This window comes from Penicillium psychrofluorescens (assembly GCF_964197705.1).
Source record: "Penicillium psychrofluorescens genome assembly, chromosome: 2".
Lineage (NCBI taxonomy): Eukaryota > Fungi > Ascomycota > Eurotiomycetes > Eurotiales > Aspergillaceae > Penicillium > Penicillium psychrofluorescens.
Genome location: NC_133440.1, coordinates 3,954,323 through 3,967,633, shown reverse-complemented (window position 1 = coordinate 3,967,633; position 13,311 = coordinate 3,954,323). Strand labels below are relative to the sequence as shown.

The 13,311-nt window shown below is 52.0% G+C and overlaps 4 protein-coding genes across 4 annotated transcripts; 3 read left to right on the top strand and 1 right to left on the bottom strand.

The window, feature by feature from the left end:
• Positions 1-123: 123 nt before the first annotated feature.
• PFLUO_LOCUS3666 (Vacuolar protein-sorting-associated protein 36) lies at positions 124-2,042 on the bottom strand (the record flags this gene model as incomplete). Its single annotated transcript, XM_073780937.1, has 3 exons — positions 124-1,683; positions 1,744-1,879; positions 1,942-2,042. The coding sequence occupies 3 exons, from the start codon at positions 2,040-2,042 to the stop codon at positions 124-126; spliced, it is 1,797 nt and encodes a 598-aa protein (XP_073637742.1).
• Positions 2,043-2,420: 378 nt separating this feature from the next.
• Positions 2,421-4,061, top strand: PFLUO_LOCUS3665 (uncharacterized protein; the record flags this gene model as incomplete). Its single annotated transcript, XM_073780936.1, has 3 exons — positions 2,421-2,490; positions 2,548-3,799; positions 3,848-4,061. 3 exons carry the CDS (start codon positions 2,421-2,423, stop codon positions 4,059-4,061), a joined length of 1,536 nt encoding a protein of 511 aa, XP_073637741.1.
• A 1,231-nt stretch (positions 4,062-5,292) lies between these two features.
• Positions 5,293-7,317, top strand: PFLUO_LOCUS3664 (bud emergence protein 1; the record flags this gene model as incomplete). Its single annotated transcript, XM_073780935.1, has 4 exons — positions 5,293-5,298; positions 5,369-5,479; positions 5,592-6,353; positions 6,409-7,317. The coding sequence occupies 4 exons, from the start codon at positions 5,293-5,295 to the stop codon at positions 7,315-7,317; spliced, it is 1,788 nt and encodes a 595-aa protein (XP_073637740.1).
• Positions 7,318-8,203: 886 nt separating this feature from the next.
• On the top strand, positions 8,204-10,167 carry PFLUO_LOCUS3663 (ATPase; the record flags this gene model as incomplete). The annotated part of the gene is made up of 4 exons (XM_073780934.1): positions 8,204-8,612; positions 8,690-9,146; positions 9,198-9,714; positions 9,778-10,167. 4 exons carry the CDS (start codon positions 8,204-8,206, stop codon positions 10,165-10,167), a joined length of 1,773 nt encoding a protein of 590 aa, XP_073637739.1.
• Positions 10,168-13,311: the final 3,144 nt, after the last annotated feature.

Genomic DNA, 13,311 nt, shown 5'->3' with positions numbered 1-13,311 from the left:
TCCAATCCTTCGCGCGTCATTGCTGACTCCTAGTGAGCGCACGGTTCTGTTCGTGTCGCAGTTGGTGGAGCCCTGGGTGCAACACTGGCGATTGACCGTCATTCCCCAGTCCGCTCGGGTATCTCATGCTCCGAGGTGATTGGCCCAAAAGCGCAGCCCCTCGATGCCCTCTTCGCGACAGAGAATACCCCGGTCCTCCGCCATCTCTAGTTCCTCTGCGGCCACCCCGACGCTCCACTTGAACCGCTGTGCGGCCTCCTGTGCCGTCACCGCGCGTCCGAATTGAGCCCAGTCCCACGCGAGGGGCTCTTCGGGCGGGACTTGCCGTAGATCCTCCATCCAATCCTGGAGTTGGCGGAGTGTCTTGTCGTCGCTCCAGTCGTAGCGTTGGACCACCAACAGCCCGCTCTTGAACCGACGGAGTCGGACCGGCAGTTTGAGCTTCTCCCACAACTCCGCCGCCCGCTGGAAATCGGACGGGCTGACCAGTTCGACTCCATTGCGGGAGCGGTTAAACACGGCCCACAGGTCGATCAGGCTCATAATGCCCCCTTCCCGGTACAGGATTCCCTTTCGGTCATCGGTCAGATACTCGGCAAGGTTGCGGGATAGCTCAGACAGATAGAGATTCTCCGATCCTGACCGGAGCATGTCTTTGGTTGTCACCATCCCCAATGCAGCCGCCGACTCGGACAGCACGGCGTTGGTCTCTGCGGAGCCCTCTGTGCTGGCCATGCCAGACTCTCGTGCGAGGGTTTCCGCCAATGCAACGATCTGCTTTGCCGATGCCATCAGAGCCTCGAGATCTTCAAAGGCATTGCCGATCACCATCTCGTTGTTCTTTCGGGCTTCAAACCCGCGCTGTTCCAGACCAGCAATTCCCACCCCCTGGGATCGTGGCGGTGCGGGCTGAGGGCTTGCCAATGTTGTAGTTGCCGACACACTCGGCGAGGATGTAGCCTGTGATGGTGGGGGTACTGGAGGTGCATTTTGAAGTAGCCACTTCCGCTGGATCAAGGCATTCTTGAGCCGCTCGTGGAAAGTCTGCACCCCGCCATCACGGAAGGAAAGCTTGATGCTTTCACTGACTTCCGTGTTTGTAACACGTGTCTGCTCGAAGAACGGAGCAGGGGAATCGGCACGGTTGCCAGCTGCAGCTGCGCCAGCCGGTTTCAGAGGAGCACCGCACATCTCGCACTCAACCAGGGATGGATGGTTCACAAAAGTACATCGTGGGCATGATACCGACCCGCCACGCTCCAAGGGCCCGAGAGATGAGCTGCCATTAGATTGAGTATGAGGTTCCGCTGTTGGCACAGGGAGTTGACAAGGTTCCCGACTTGTTGCAGCGTTGATGGCTGCTTTGAGCACTGTTGTAAACGGTGGGTTGATACCGCATGCCAGGCAGGGTGGTAGATGCGTCGCTGCAGTAGCCGTGGCAGGATCAAAGTTAGACGGGACGGGGTTGGAGAAGGAGCAGATCGGGCAGATCCAGGTCGCGTTGACCGGCTTTGGAGAAGGAGATTTGGTAGATTGCGACAGAGTCGACAATGACTTCACCGAGTGTAGGTGGGATGGTGGGACGGCAGGACTTGCGCTTGCGCTTCGGGACCCATTGGCTCTGTTGTTCTTTTGTGGCTTGGGATATATGGTGACCTTGGGAGAGGATTTGAAGAACCCTGCCTGAACGGAATGTCAGTAGCTGTCGTTCAGACCAAACAAAAACGAGAGGGTCCCCCCCACCTGGTACTCTGCTCGATCGATTTCCTTCAAGTCGATGCCCACCGAGTACTTCCGCGGCTCCTCTGCAGCGACATAGCACACACGATGAGATGTCAGGTAGGCATGGCCGTTCTGGTAGTTGGGGATCTTATATTTGCTTTAATTCGCGAGTTAGTGGTGGTCATGCGAGTCATGGCCCAAACAACCAACTCCACTCACCCTTCATACAAGCCCACGGCATCCTGGACAAAGAGGAGGGTCTCATCGGGCAACAGCAACGGCCGGAGTGCAGTGGTCAGGTCCAGAGCCTTGAAGAACATCTAGAAGGCTCAGCATCTCCGGTGCCAACGAAAGAGAGTGGTGTGACTGATGGACTGCACCGATTGATAACCCGATAAGGGCGACCCTCGGAGAAATAGATATTCCGCCGCTTCGCTTGGCTCTGCACTTTTGACTTTCTTCCTCCCTTGCCATCACAGTGTGCCTTCTTCTTCGACTCTTCTCTCTCGCCTCACTTATCTGATCGACTCCCGCCCGTAGCTCTCCTTGTCTCTATCGCATCCATCTATTTTCTTTTCTCTCCCAAAATCTCACTTTCCTCTCTCTCTCTCTCTCTCTCCTACCCAGCCTCGGCTGGGCTTCTCCCTCCTCAGTCTTCTCCTTCGTCCGTTCTGCATCTATTCTAGACATCCCACGGAATGAACTCCAGCGTCCCGCCGTGGCGTGCAACTGCCTCGGCTTCCAACACGTCTTTATTTCATCAGACTGGTAAGAACGTCCCCCTTGACCGACTTTTTCTTCCGGATGGTACTGATGACTATATAGCACCTCCAGCCTATATCCCGGTGCAGGCACGCCGTAGCCTGGCTTCTAATAAATCTACCCACACAGCCTCCAACGGATTTGCCACTCAGCCGACTATGCCTACAACAGCCGACTCTGAGCCGCGAAAGCGCATCGAGTTCCCACCGGCTGTACGATCGTATGTGCAGCGATGCTTTGCGCCAGACAACCAGATCGCAGGTGTTAGCAACGCAGAAATGCAGGAGAAGTTGAAAAATGTCATCACCACGGCGGCAGAATCCAACCAGCTGGAAACTATCGATTGGGAACGGCAACCACTACCCCAAGTAATGGTCCAGAATGAGCGCAACAAGATCCTGGCCAACCCCAGTGTCTCAAGCTGGGCCGCTGCCGGACAAGCATCCTCGCCGCACAAGAGAAAATCCTCGGAGGGCCACCAGCCGGAGACTGGCTCGCCACCGTGGAGGAAAGCTAATCATCGCAGAGGTTTCGAAGATCGAGTCACTTACCCATCTACAGAGAAGAGGCAGCGCTTGACCCTGGACGACTCTAGTAAGTCCAAAGCTAATTTGGAAATGAGGAGGAAACGCTTCGAGGGCGCCGGAAGCGGCTATGGCTCCCCGTATTCCCCATCTCCTGCGCGCTCTCCGGTCCCAACTGCAGCTGTCGACCAGGGCCCGGTGGTCGGTCGATGCCAAACTCTGGAGAAGAACTATTTCCGTTTGACGTCTGCTCCTAATCCGGACACCGTCCGTCCACTCGTGGTGCTGCAAAAGACCCTGGATCTCCTGAAGAAAAAATGGCGACAAGAGGCCAACTACGGGTACATCTGTGACCAGTTCAAATCCCTCCGTCAGGACCTGACCGTCCAGCACATCCGGACCGAGTTCACGGTGCTGGTGTACGAAATCCACGCGCGGATTGCCTTGGAGAAGGGGGATCTTGGTGAGTATAATCAGTGCCAGACGCAGCTGCGGGTGCTGTACGCGCAGCAGCTGGGCGGCCACCCAACAGAGTTCAAGGCGTATCGTATTCTCTATTTCATTTACACCCGCAACTGGACGGCCATGAACGACGCCCTGGCCGATGTGACCGCCGCGGACAGGCAAGACCCGGCCGTTAAGCATGCCCTAGCAGTTCGGTCTGCCCTAGCGCTGGGCAACTACCACCGGTTCTTTCAGTTGTATCTCGACACACCGAATATGGGGGCGTATCTGATGGACATGTTTGTTGACCGCGAACGCCTCTCCGCGCTGGCCGTTATCTGTAGAGTGTGAGTTTCCTCCCCCATCAATCCCGAGTTATTGCTGATTCGTAATAGGTACAAACCCGACGTCACCATTCGGTTCATCACGGAGGAACTCGGCTTCGAGTCTGATGAGCAGACGGCCCGGTTCATCCTGGATCATGCGTCGGACGCCCTGCTCGAAGAGCGGGAGGGGTCCGTGAGACTATTGACCGGCAAAGCGGGCCCGGTCTTTGAACGAGCCAAGTCAGAAGCCCACCGCGTCGTCGACATCAAAGGGCAAATTTAGTTTTCTCTCATCCCCGCATTTCGAAAAAGGCCGGCGTTTCTTTTAGCGCCACTTTACATCCGGCTTGATCCCTTTCTTCTTTTCTGCACTTCCATTTTCTCCCGCTCGGCCCCCATGGCCACCCCATGGAGGGCTCGCGATGATACTAATACCCCCGACGGCATTTGCTCTTTTCTGTTTGATTTTCCGTTCCTGGCGTTGTGATATGGGGGAGCATGGATCATACATCCATGGTAGCGCATTCTCAGATCTTTCACTTTTTCCACACCGTATACGCAGTATAGTAATTCCTCAATCTATTTCCGTGGATCCGAATCCTGCCCCGCCACGTGGGTCCCACACACCCAGTGGCGCATTCATTCTTTCGCTGGGTGTGAGACCGTAATAATCGTGGCAACATTCTAGAAATTCTAGAATTCGACAGGTACCCTCGCCTGGGTCGAGTTGTGGTCCGTCCAGTCTGGCTGAATTCCTTTCTTCATCTCGAACGGTTCAGCATCACTGACATCATAGCTTGTAAGGGGCAAGGATCCGCGGAGGTGCTCAGCCGTTAATGGATTAGCAAGGAACTAGTTCTTCAGCTCTCACCAACCCTGGAGTCCTAAGTGATTATTGCTCTTGTGACTACATCTCCCGCGGTCGCACAATAATCGTGCCGCCGGTCGGCAGAGTGCCAGTTTCTTTGTCTGCCGATCCGAGTGACTTGCGATGGATTAGGTACCAAGTGAGCCACGGGACCGATGATGGTTAACCGCGGATTAACAGGAGTGGGGTTTGAGGGGAAAAGAAGTCGGGTATTTTTACTAGACAGGAGTAGGGAACACAGGAGGGTGTCTTGGAGATAGGAGGAGGTAGTATTTAAGCGCCCACTGCATGGGGCGCAGAACCACTCCCCTGGGAGTAGGTATAGGTGAGGATATGGCCACACGATTGGTGATATACTTGTAGAACCTTCTTTTCGCCCCTTTGTTGCCTCGAAGAATTAATCATTTATGCTACCTCCTATGGCAAACCACACTTAGCGTGCTTCACATCTTTGGATCCCGCCGGCTGTGTGGTTGGAACCGCAATACACTTGCTGTCAGTTGCTGCCAAAAAAAAAAATTAGGGACTCGTCGTCTCTCTCCGCTCCTCCTCTTTCTCTTCCCTCTTCTTCTTTCGTCTTTCTTTCTTGCTTCCTGTCTCCCTTCCATCTCAACTCTAGCTTTCTCGCCCAGGACACCGCTCCAGCATGAAGGTGCGTTTTGGATGCCAGAAGCCCGAATCTTACAGCCACGTAATTAACCCCTCCACCATTTTACCTTCAGGCCATCCGTCGCTCCTTGAAGGGCGGCGAGAAAGATCCCAAGCACCACCACCACCACCACCACATCTCCATCACCCCCAAGTCCGCGCTGGCCATTCTTCCCCCAAAGAAGGTGAGTCTTGCCCTCCTCGAGTTGTTGATTATTATTCTTGCCCTGTCCTGCCCTTGCGTCCCACTTTGCCTTACCGCCCTGGCTGACGCCCCCCATTTTTTCCTCGCGCTAGGTGATCAAAGCCCTCTACGACTACACGCCCGACCCCGGCAACACCCAGGAATTGGCCTTCAGCAAGGGCGACTTCTTCCACGTGATCAGCCGCGAGGACGACTCCGACTGGTACGAGGCCTGCAATCCGCTCATCCCATCTGCCAGGGGGCTGGTGCCCGTCTCCTTTTTCGAGGTCATCGGCAAAAACGAACGAGATAGTGGGGGCTCCGTCGACCAGAAAAAAGACTCCCACGATTCAGGCTTCGCCGACCGAAACCCTCCTTTTCACTCCGCCTCCGATTCCACCTCGTCCATCAACACTCGCCAGGCCGGTTTCAGGATGTCCGCCCTCACCAAGGGCCAGGGCGCCATGGTCTACGGCATCGTCCAGTATGATTTCCAGGCCGAACGTCCCGACGAGCTGGACGCTAAGGCTGGCGAGGCCATTATCGTCATCGCTCAGTCCAACCCGGAGTGGTTTGTCGCGAAACCGATCGGTCGTCTCGGTGGCCCCGGCCTCATTCCCGTTTCCTTCATCGAGCTGCGCGACATGCAGTCTGGCCAGGCTGTAACTGACCCGCTCGAGGCGGTGCGACGGGCCGGCGTGCCCAAGGTGGAGGAGTGGAAGAAGATGACGGCCGAGTACAAGAATAGCAGCATCACACTGGGCAAGATTGAGGCCGGCGGTGGCGGTACCATGCTGGCCGTCGCTCCTGGCATGGAGAAGATGTCACAGAGTGGCCAGAGTCCTGGCCATATGAGCCAAAATGGGAACCCCTATGTGAGTCCTTTTTCTTTCTGTGGGAGGTGAGGCAAAAGCTAACCACCCGACACAGGGCTATCACCAGCGCGACGGCAGCAAAGGAACCATGGCCGGGCAAGCACCCATGTCCCAGCCTCCACAAAATTACATGCTGGCACCCGTGGTCGCATCGATCCCGCGCTACTGCTTCGATAACGACAAGTACTGGTATATCATCGAGGCGAAGATGGAGGATGGCCGATGCTGGGAACTGTCGCGGTACTATCACGACTTTTACGATTTCCAGATCGCCCTTTTGACCCAGTTCGAGGACGAGGCCGGCAACCGAGGCCGGCCACGGACTCTCCCCTTCATGCCGGGCCCGGTCACCCATGTGACGGACGCGATTTCCAATGGCCGACGACAGAACCTGGACGAGTACATCAAGAAGCTCCTGGGCATGCCGCCGCACATTGCGCGGTGCCAACTGGTCCGACAACTGTTCGCCCCACGCCAAGGGGACTTTGAAATCGACCCCAACGCCTTTGGCGAGGAGGCCCGGTACTCAGACAACTCACACCACTCCGCCATCATAGAGCAGACCGTATCCCAGCAGTCCTCGCTGAACCCGATGAACGCACCCCAAGACCGGGCCTCGCAGCAGCAGCGCGCCCAAGGGGGGCCCATGCCCTTCAGCAACGGCGGCCCGCCAGCCATGAACCGCCAACCCAGCTCGACCCAGGTCTCGACGAGCTCGGGCTCCCAAGCGATGAAGGTCAAGGTCTTCTTCCAGGATGACCTGATTGCCATCCGCATTCCCTCCGGTGTCAGCATGCAGCATCTCAAGGATAAGCTGTCGGACCGTCTCAAGATCCAAGAAGAGATCATCGTGCAATACCGCGACGAGTCCTCGGGCTCCTACGTCGATCTGGTGTCCGACCAGGACCTCGAAAATGCCATGCAGCGGAATACCAAGCTGACCCTCTTCGTCAGCATCGCATAATCAACCAAGCAACCAACAAAAAAAGCCGTTTGTTTTCTTTTGGTGATAGAATTGGTTTATCCTCGACTTCACTTGACTTGCAGTCCACTTGCCACCATTTTGCTTTGTCTTTTGTCCCTTTTTTTGCAACGAGTCACGGTGCATTTGGCGTTTTGGGATTGTTCTCTTTTTGCGCCCTTATCATCATCATCATCCCTTTTTATGAGCGACATTCGACTGATTCCTGCCGGGGGCAGCGATGACCAGAGCGCGATTTTTGTTACGAATATGATGCGTGATGTACGGCCATGGCTTTATTTTCTTGTGATTTGACTTCATTTTCTGCACCTTTCTCCTGCCATCTACTTTTCTTTTGTCAATGACTTTGTCTGGGCTGTTCTTTGCCGTCTGATCTATATTTCGAGTCTGGATTCCCTTGCACTTTTTGCTGCTGCGGTGATGTGTACATATTTTCTTTTTTTCTTCTCATCTCAGTGCATATAGGTAGTTCTCTGGTATACTTGGTCCGGCCATCTCTCACAGTACAGTCTAGTCTCCCATTGTCCGCCGAATTAAGGCCGAGTCGAGTCACATGATCCTGATGCAACGGGCGGATTTGTTTTGTCTCAGGAACGAGATAGAAATATCGCAAATACTAGGTTGTTTGCCCTGTTGCATTAATAAACCCCGAGGATTCACTCAAGCATTTCTAGCGGGTTACTTTTCGGGTGGCCATATACTGGGATCGGGTGCCAGATTTGCCCCCGATACTTTTCATCCTCCGGCAGAACACAATTCCCGCAAACACTACCTTGCCTCGGTTACACATCTCACCGCACCCAACGTTGCGCGCACTCCTGCGTACTCTATCTCCTGGCGAAGAGACAGATCTGCCATACCTACCCCAATGAGCAGATCATCCATTAAGCTCTGCGCCGACTGCCTCCCCGGCGCGCTGCGGTCGTCTTCGCCACGGGGCGTGCGTCCGGCGGTGACGCTGCAAAGTGCGGCAGCTCGCGAACAGCCATATTCCACCGACCGGAGGAAGGCTGTGCACGCTGGTAACACGCGCTGGAGACAGGCTCCTTCCTCTGACTCAGTTGCTGGGTGTGGTGTCTCGTCACCACAACTTGTTGCGATACGCGCGCAATTGCTGCGGGGGAGAGGGTTGGCTACCGTTCGCGCGGGTGATGCTACGAATGCGGAGGATGCCACGAAAAATAAGCCAGCGGCTGCAGAGCCGGAAGATGGGCCGTTGAAGGAGTATGAGATTCGTGTGCAGGAGGGGAGGTTGCGGGATGATGCGTATCAGAGAGGTGGGTTGGTCTGGGGGTTCGATTGATGGGAGGAGAGTATAAAGTCGAAAACGACGACTAATAATCGTGTCTTACAGGAATCGTCGAGAGTCTACAGTCCCTATTCGAAGCTCTGAAAGGATACCACGCTCCCAAAGTCATCCACCCCAGCATCGAGTCCCTGGACCCGCAATCAAAGCAGTCATTTTTCGGCTCGTTGTTCAGCCGCGGCAGCGCATCCAAGGCTGCCACACACTCCGTCCCGGAGAACCTGCCCAAGGGACTGTACATGTATGGCGATGTGGGGTGTGGCAAGACCATGCTGATGGATCTGTTGTTTGACACGCTCCCGCCAAACATCACGTCCAAAACGCGGGTTCATTTCCATAATTTCATGCAGGATGTCCATAAGCGTATGCATGTTTTCAAAATGCAGTATGGGAATGACTTTGACGCGCTGCCGATGGTTGCGGCGGATATTTCGGAGACGGCGAGCGTGCTTTGCTTCGATGAGTTTCAGTGTACCGATGTTGCTGATGCGATGATCTTGCGGAGGTATTACTCTTTACATACTCCCCTATGGACGGCAATACTGACGCACCATAGACTTCTCGAATCCCTCATGTCCCACGGCGTCGTCCTCGTCACAACATCCAACCGCCACCCAGACGACCTGTACAAAAATGGCATCCAGCGCGAATCCTTCATCCCCTGCATCAATCTCCTCAAATCCGCCCTGAACGTCATAAACCTCAACTCGCCAACAGACTACCGCAAGATCCCCCGCCCACCCGCAGCGGTGTACCACCACCCCCTGGGCGAGGAGGCAGAGCGGCACGCCAAGAAATGGTTTGATTTCCTGGGCGATCCGAACAATGACCCTCCACACCCGGCTACGCAGCATGTCTGGGGACGGAATATCCAGGTTCCGTTGGCGAGCGGTAAGGCTGCGCAGTTTACCTTTCAGCAGTTGATCGGGGCTGCTACTGGTGCAGCGGATTATCTGGAGTTGGTGCGCCACTATGATGCCTTTATTGTTACGGATGTGCCATCTATGAACCATACCCAGCGTGATCTGGCTAGACGGTTCATTACTTTTATTGACGCTGTCTATGAAAGCAGGGTTAGAAACCCCTCCCCTCCACCCCTTTTCTAATAATCACTCGCTAAAAACAAACAAAAACAGGCAAAACTAGTCCTAACAACCGAAGTCCCCCTCTCAAACATCTTCCTCTCCGAGGCCGACGTCAAGAACTCCCTAGAGAGCAAGGGCAACGGCGAGGGCAATAACATCAACGCTACCGATGACCACTCTGACATTTCAGACGCAATGCGTAACCTCATGGACGACCTGGGCATGTCCGTACAAGCACTCAAGAATTCCTCTATCTTCAGTGGCGACGAGGAGCGCTTCGCTTTTGCGCGGGCGTTGTCCCGTCTGTCTGAGATGGGGAGTCGGGAGTGGGTTGAGCGCGGTGTGGCTGTTCCTGGTGGTGCGGTGAGTGAGAGTGAGTCAATGGAGGAGAGGAAGGCTTGGTTGAAGACTAGGTCGCATTGGAGTGAGGATAATATGTGACGTGATGTCGTTAGATGTTGATATGGGTATAGATTTTGAGGGTTAGGTGGAGATTGGCTGTATTTAGAGATATACCGTGCATATACATTGGACATACATAGGATAATGTCTGGCGTCTCGTGACTTGTTCTTTCCGTCTTATTGCTGCTCACCCTTCGCTCCCCGAGTAGAACTAAGCACGGCCCTAAGCGGCCTAATCTGCTCACGGAGCACAACACAATCATAATAGTCCGTTCACTTGGCACTCAAACAGCAGGGGGATAGCAGCTCAGGATGGTACGCAGGTAGCAGTTTATAGCAATTTCGCGTAAAAGTTCTAACCAACACCATGTAAAACACAAGATCTATTCTAGGAAACGGAGGATCTACAACCATATAATATTGGGAGTAGCATGTTTCAGGCTAGGGTTCGGGATTTAATCTGTGATAGGATCTTGATATATAGGATCTTGATATATAGGATCTTGATATATAGGATCTTGATATATAGGATCTTGATATATAGGATAGATCGAATTCGGTTTCACCACTCGCACACAGATGTTCTTTCTCGAGCCCTCTTTCGAAACACACTGTAATGGATCAATCCGCTTCCTATCTCCCTGAAGTACCCGCAATTTCGTGAGTTAATTCCGACCTCACCGTGTGTGAAGACCGGAAGGCACATGCCTGCATAATCTCGTTTGTACTGTTTGCCTCTCTCCTGTATTTGGTCTGCCTGCTTTCTTTTCTTCTTTCTTCTTCTTCTTCTCTCCAGTTTGAAGATGCTTGTAGAATGTCACTTATTCTTCTTCTTCGTTGAACCGGACCCGCAGAAGGGCCTGCAACAAATTGAACTTGCGGTAGCGCATTGCTAGTATCTCAGGTTCGCCAATCCTGAAGGCGTCAGGTAATCCCAAATAAACCTAAAATGATGACATACAGCCACTTGTATCGTTGATGTCTGTGTAAATCGGCCACCTCAATAGGTTCCTCTATCCACACTATCAGTTGGCGAAACGACAAGTCGAACAATTTTGGAATCACCTGATCCATCCTCCATTGCTCGCCACAGAAGTATTCTAGAGCTACTGCTTTCGATTTTGCGCTACATACCAATTGACATTCGCACTGGGCGAAGACAACGAGCGTCCTGCCCAGTAATTCGTAACCTTCACGATATCCACTACATTTCGAACACTCCTTCGAACGTCGTCATCGGTGACGCGAACTCGATCAGTCTCTTGATCGTAGTATCGAGTGGGTTTGGTCACGACATTTCTATGCAACCGTGAATTGAGCCGTTAATGCTACGTTTTTCGAGCTAGACTTGAACCCTTCGATCTCTTTTCGAAAACATCTACTATAGAATAACAATCTTGAATTAATCTTAATGATAACTGTCTCTGCATTTGCATGAATGTATGGGGAAACCTGCGTAGACAGGGGAAAACCCATACAAAGACTTGTCAAGCACACCACAATACTCTGTTGCGGCGGCCAGTGCTACTATTGACGCCCCGCATATCAGCTGGCTGTAATCAGGTAGTTATAAACCTCTACATCAAGGGTCATTACTCACAACCTGCTCGCGCCACATGTATTAGCTAGCTGTATTCAAATATTAAAGGGACTCCACACCGAGGGTTGTCACTCACAGGCTATGCAACAGATTAGTTAGCTATATTCAAGTAGTTATAGGTCACTTAGTCAAGGGTCATCACTCACACCCTATTCACGTCACTTGTATCAGCTAGCTGTTTTCAGGTAGTTAAATAACTCCACATTGAGACCTATCACTCACACACTAGAACACACATGTCAGCTAGCTATCAAATGATTATAGGACGCTAGGTCACGGGTCACTACTCACACACTATGCACAATATCTCTGTTAGCTAGCTGTATTCAAGTAGTTATAGGACTCTTATGTCAAGGGTCACCACTCACAACCTGCTTGCGCCACATATATTAGCTTGCTGTATTCAAGGAGTTGTAGGTCTCCAAGTCAAGGGTCATCACGTACAAGCTTTTTACGCCATAGTATCAGCTGGCTATATTCAAGTAGTTAAATGTTTTCGACTTTTGAGGCCATCACGTACATTCTATTCATACCACATTTATTAGCTAGCTGTATCCAAATAGTTATAAGTCTCTTATGACAACGGTTATCACTCACGTTCTATTCATGGCACACATATCAGCTATATTCAAGTAGTAATAGGTCTCCTAAACAAGGGCCGTGACTCACTTTCTATTCATAGAACACATATCAGCTGTATTCAAGTAGTTATAGGTCTCCATGTCAATAGTCATCACTTACACACTAAAGCATATATGTTAGCTAGCTATATCCAAGTGGTTAAGGACTCTTAAGTTAAGAATTATCACTCACGCCCTATTCACACAAAACATATCAGCTATTTGTATTCAAGTAGTTGTAGGTTTCACTCACAGTCTGTTCGCGCCACATATATTAGCTGCCTATATTTGAATAGTTATAGGTCCCTACAACAAGGGGGTTATTGCTTACACCCTATCCACGCCTCATATATTAGCTAGCTGTATTCAAAGAGTTGCAGGTCTCCAAGTCAAGGGTCATCACGTACAAGCTTTTTATGCCATATGTATTAGTTGGCTATATCCAAGTAGTTAAAAGATTCTGACTTTTTAAGGTCATCACGTACAGTCTATTCATACCATATATCAGTAGCTATTTTGATGTATTATAGGTCTCCAAATCAAGGGTCATCACTCACTTGCTATTCACAAAACATATATGAGCTGGCTAGATTCAGGTAGCTATAAGTCTGTACATCAACGTTCATCACTCACAATCTAGTCACCACATATATTAGCAGGCTATATCCAGGTAATTGTAAGTCTCCACATCAAGGGTCATCACTCACTTGCTATTCACACCACATATATTAGCTTGCTATAATCAAATAGTTATAAGTCCTTGTATAAAGGGTCATCACTCACACCCTATCCGCGCCACATGTATTAGCTAGCTGTATTCAAATGTTTAAGAGACTCCACATCGAGGGTTGTCACTCACAGCCTATTCACACCTTATATGTCAGCTACCTATATTCAAGTAGTTATAAGTCACTAAGTCAAGGGCTATCACTCACACCCTATTCGCGCCACTTGTATTAGCTG